The sequence below is a fragment of the Penaeus japonicus genome, unplaced genomic scaffold (genome assembly GCF_977035675.1).
Source record: "Penaeus japonicus unplaced genomic scaffold, GWHDUDI00000001_assembly GWHDUDI00000038, whole genome shotgun sequence".
In the NCBI taxonomy this organism is placed as follows: Eukaryota; Metazoa; Arthropoda; class Malacostraca; order Decapoda; family Penaeidae; genus Penaeus; species Penaeus japonicus.
This window is the reverse complement of record NW_028234440.1, coordinates 16,081,638-16,086,637: the sequence shown is the minus strand read 5'-3', so window position 1 is coordinate 16,086,637 and position 5,000 is coordinate 16,081,638. Positions and strand designations below refer to the sequence as shown.

General features: G+C 32.6%; 1 protein-coding gene across 1 annotated transcript in view; it reads right to left on the bottom strand.

Annotated features, from left to right (window-relative positions):
* The window catches only part of LOC122265861 (tryptase-2), a 29,029-nt gene that overhangs the window by 19,483 nt on the left and 4,546 nt on the right, over window positions 1–5,000 (bottom strand). Inside the window, exons 2-4 of the mRNA XM_086533035.1 lie at window positions 4,117–4,705; window positions 1,075–1,180; window positions 101–250 (exon numbers count right to left, since the gene is read on the bottom strand). Coding sequence (XP_086389161.1) covers window positions 101–250; window positions 1,075–1,180; window positions 4,117–4,179 — 319 coding nt within the window. The 5' untranslated portion in view covers window positions 4,180–4,705. The remainder of the gene's footprint in view (window positions 1–100; window positions 251–1,074; window positions 1,181–4,116; window positions 4,706–5,000) is intronic.

Below are 5,000 nucleotides of genomic sequence, written 5' to 3'. Positions count from 1 at the left end.
AAAACTACAAGAACAACCAACAAAAGCCACTCATCATCAACATCAATGCCGTGGCAACGTAATCAACAGTCCTCCATATTAAGATCGTACACATACTCACTACCAAGACAACAGGTGCATTTCCTCCCTTTGCATAGACTGTCCATGACACTTGTCACGCACGTGTTGCTGTCGCTGGCTGTGCAATCTCCTCCTTCCTTCTGGCATCTTCTTGCAGTTGCACACGACTGACGAGGCACTTTCTTTGGGTCTGTATTGCAGAGTGGAGTCAGTGCAGTGTGTGTGGTATGTATGGATCAATGCATACATGAATAATGACTATTGGATTTTTTTATAGAGATGAAAGTGTATATATATTCATAGGTTAATGGTAGGTAGGTAGGTTAGATTGGGTGTAGATAGATTAGAGATTAGGTGAGAATTAGGTAGATATTTCCCTACCTCCCTCTTTCCCTTCCTCCCTTTCCCCCCTCCCAACTCCCCTCGCTCTTCTCTCTCTCTCTCTCTCTCTCTCTCTCTCTCTCTCTCTCTCTCTCTCTCTCTCTCTCTCTCTCTCTCTCTCTCTCTCTCTCACTCTCACTTTCTCCCCCCCTCTCTCTGTATCCCACTCTCCTACCCTCTTTCTGTCTCACTCTCTTCCTCCCTCTACCCCTTCCTTCCCTCTTTCTCTCTCTCTCCCTCTCTCCTTCCTCCCCTCCCTCCCTCTCTCCCTTCCTCCCTTTCCCACCCCCCTCTCTTTCCCTCTTTCCTTCTCCTCCTTTCCTTCCTTCCCTCTTATTTTCTTTTCTCCCTTCCCTCATCACCTCTTTTCCCTCTCTCCTTCCTCCTCTCCTTCTCCCTCTGTTCCCCTCTCCTCCCTCTTAATCCCTCTCATCCTCCCTTCTTCCTCTCTTTCTTATTCTATATATTATCTATCTATTATTTAATCTATCTATTATCCTCTCCCTCTCCATCCTTTCCCTTTTTTATTAGCGCCCCCCCCCCTCCCTCCCTCTATCTCCCTCTACCTCCCTCTTTCTCCCTCCCTCCCTCCCTCCCTCCCTCCAATTTCAAAATATATCCAACTCCACCCACCTCTCTTACAGCAGACCTTCCCCTCTCTGCAATGTCCCTTTGCTCTGTTGCAGCCTTGCCATGACTTCGACACGCAGATTCCGCGATTTGCCTTACAGCTGGGATTCTAGGAAAAAGAATCGAGTTATAACCCTTATGGCTTATCTGTGCCAGGCGTTCTCCTATCTGACTGTGTTGGTGGTAGTGGTGATGGTGGGGATGGGGGTAATGGGGGTGGGGGTGGGGGTGATGGTGGTGGAGAAGGAGGAGGAGGAGGAGAGGATGGTGGTGATGATAATGATGATGATGATAATGATGATGATGATGATGATGATGATGATGATGATGATGATGATGATGATGATGATGATGAGGATGATGATGATAATGATGATGATGATGATAATAATGAGGAGGAGGAGGAGAGGATGGTGATGATGATAATGATGAGCTTCTGCGAGCGGCTTGAGGAATCAATCTCAACGGAGGCTATGAGGATGATAATGATTCAACTTCTGTGTTGGTGCTTGACTCATAATGATGACGACGACGACGACGACGAACCTAACAGTAATAAAGCTAATGATAATGACAACACCAACAACTGATTATCAAGAAGCCACGGTTGATTACATCGTGATAATATTGCAACTCAAGAATCTTGCTGAGACCTATTCCTCATTCGTGACCAAGAACCTCCCATCAAACATCTGCCTCTTGCCTCTGACCTTCACCTGGCTATTGCTGACACGCACAGCTGACACGCATAGATGACCCGCCCACACAGCTGACGCACACACAGCTGACGCCCACACACACGACGGCCCGAAAGTCATGTTAACATCATATTTCACCTAGATTTCGCGTCACCTCAAAAGACGTGCAATAAAAGCAAAGGAAAACGATGCAGAATATAAAAATATAATATAATATAACAATATGATATAATATAATATGATATTATATAATATGATATAATATAATACCAGAATATCAAATAATATAATAGAATAAAATAACATGATATAATATAATAGAATAAAATAGAATAGAATGTTATATTATAAATTATATGACATATTATATTAGAATAATATAATATAATAATATGAATAATATAGTAAGATATAATATGATACCTTGGGCCGTTTATTCCAAGAGTTTCCAATAATAGAAACAGCTGATTTCTTCGCCCACTCTGTGTGAGTTGCGAGCATGTACAGCTCACTCCTCACGCAGAATGAGCATTGTAATAATAATGCTGAGAATAATGATGGTAGTAATGACAATCATAATAAGAATATAAGAAAGTAATGGTTGAAATTATTATGGTGATGATAGTAATGATAATGATGATGATAGTAATGATAATGTTGATGATAATGATGATAGTAATGATAATGATGAGGATAGTGATGATAATGGTGATGATAATGATTAAAATGATGATAATAATGATACTGGTTTAAATGATAATGTTAATGATACCAATTAAAATTATAACAACTATTATGATAATGATGACATAATTATCATGCTAATGATAATAAAAATACAAATAATGATAATGATAATAGTGATAATAACCATAAACACAACAACAATCTAATTACATACCTAAAATCATAAGTCATAATTACTATCATGATAATGATCATAATCATGATGACAACGATAATGATAACAATGATAACCGTTACAATAATTAAAACTTTGATAATGATAACAACAATAATGATAATATTGATAACGATAAGAATGATGATAACAATAATGATAACTATTTTTTATCATAAAAATATATATATATGATAATGATTATAAAAATGATCATGAAAATGGTAATTGTGATAATGACAGTAATAATAATAGCATTAATATTGATGATTATAATGATAGTAGTAGTAGCAATAGTAGTAGTAGTAGTAGTAGTAATAATAGTAATAATAATAATAATAATAGTAATAATATTAATGATAGTAATTTAATAATAATAAATAAAATAATTATTTTATATAATAATTATAATGATAAGTAATAATAATAATAATGCATTATTATTATCATTATTATTATTATTATTATATTATTATTATTATAATAATAATATTATAATATTATTATTAATATTATGATTATAATATTATAATTATATTTTCCCTTATAATTATTATAATGATAATAATGATAATAATGATAAAAATAACAATAATATAATTAATAATAATAATAATAATATAATAATAATAATGATAATAATAATATTATAATTAATATAATAATAATACTGATAATGATTAATGATAATAATCAATGATAATGTAAGATAGATAATAAGATAATAAATAATAGATAATAATAACTTAAGTAATAGTTAGTATAGTAAAATCGTAATAGTTAATTATATTCATAATAATAAAAGTAATATAATAATAATATAATGAATAATGATAATGATAATGAATAAATGATAATGATAATGATACTGATAAATGAAATGATATTGATAATAATAATAGTAATAGTAATAGTAATAGTAATAGTAATAGTAATAATAGTCATTATAGTAATAGTAATAATGATAATAATAATAATAATAATGATAATAATAATGATAATAATAATGATAATGATAATTATAATGATAATGATAATGATGATAATAATAGTAATAATGATAATAATAATAATGATAATAATAATAATAATAATGATAATAATAATAATAATGATAATAATAATAATAATAATGATAATAATAATTAATAATAATGATCATAACAACTGTATTTAATAGTATCAGTATAGCAAGGATAATAGTAATGATTTAAAAGTAGCAATAATAATAATAATAATGATATTGAAAATTATAAAAACGATAATGTTAAAAATCATGATAATGATAAAGTTGACGAATAAACAAATAGAATAACATACCATCTCAAAATGAAAATAAAGAGACAAAAAATATATAATAAACAAAAAGAAAAAATTCCAAAATCCACACAGAAACCTGACAAAAAGAGATCAAACCCCCGTTGCTATATATATACATCCACCTACCTTTGCCATCGTGCCTTGGGTTGCAACCAGAAGAACAGCAACCACTACTGCCACCCCGTGCATGACGACTCCGGTCTTGTGAATGTCAGCTCTTGTGCCTGGCGTGGAGGTTGTGAGGTTGTAATTTGTACCTGAGTGGGCGTTGACACAAGTAAACGAGACGAGCACTGGAGAAACAGGTGCCGTACCACATGCGTAATGTGCACCTTCGCGCCTTTTTTTTTCTTTTGTTTTTTTGCGGTAATTGTGTGTGCTTGTGCCTTTTTTTACTTTTTTTTTGAGTTGTAAAGGTTAAGTAGCTTATTGTGTATTTGGGGTAAAGTACGTTATTTCTTTCATGTACTTGATTGTTTATTTTTTTTGTTCTCTTCCAAACGCTGGTATTTTATGTCGTTTTCTTCTGCTTAATGGCAATTCCAAAGTCTCTTCTTTCCCATGGTTTTCCTTTCAATTTGGTTTCCTTTGATCATGCCGGCTTTTTTCCATATCTTATGTAGATTTTCCATATCTGATGTAGATGTCCATCATGCTGCCATTACAGGTAGATTAGTAGTTGCATTGTTGTTATGATTATTACTCGTGTCCTTTTCTGCTGAAAGACAATGACACGTGGGGTTATTGTGAATAGGTATTTTGTAAACACACGGACGCACGCACATATGCGCACACACACACATATGCGCGCACACACACACACACACACAGACACACACACACACACACACACACAGACACACACACACAGACACACACACACTACAATATATCTCTAATATATAATATATATATATATTATATATATATATATATATATATATATCTTAATAACATATAGTGTAACAAATTATACAACTCTATCTTTATATATATATATATATATATAT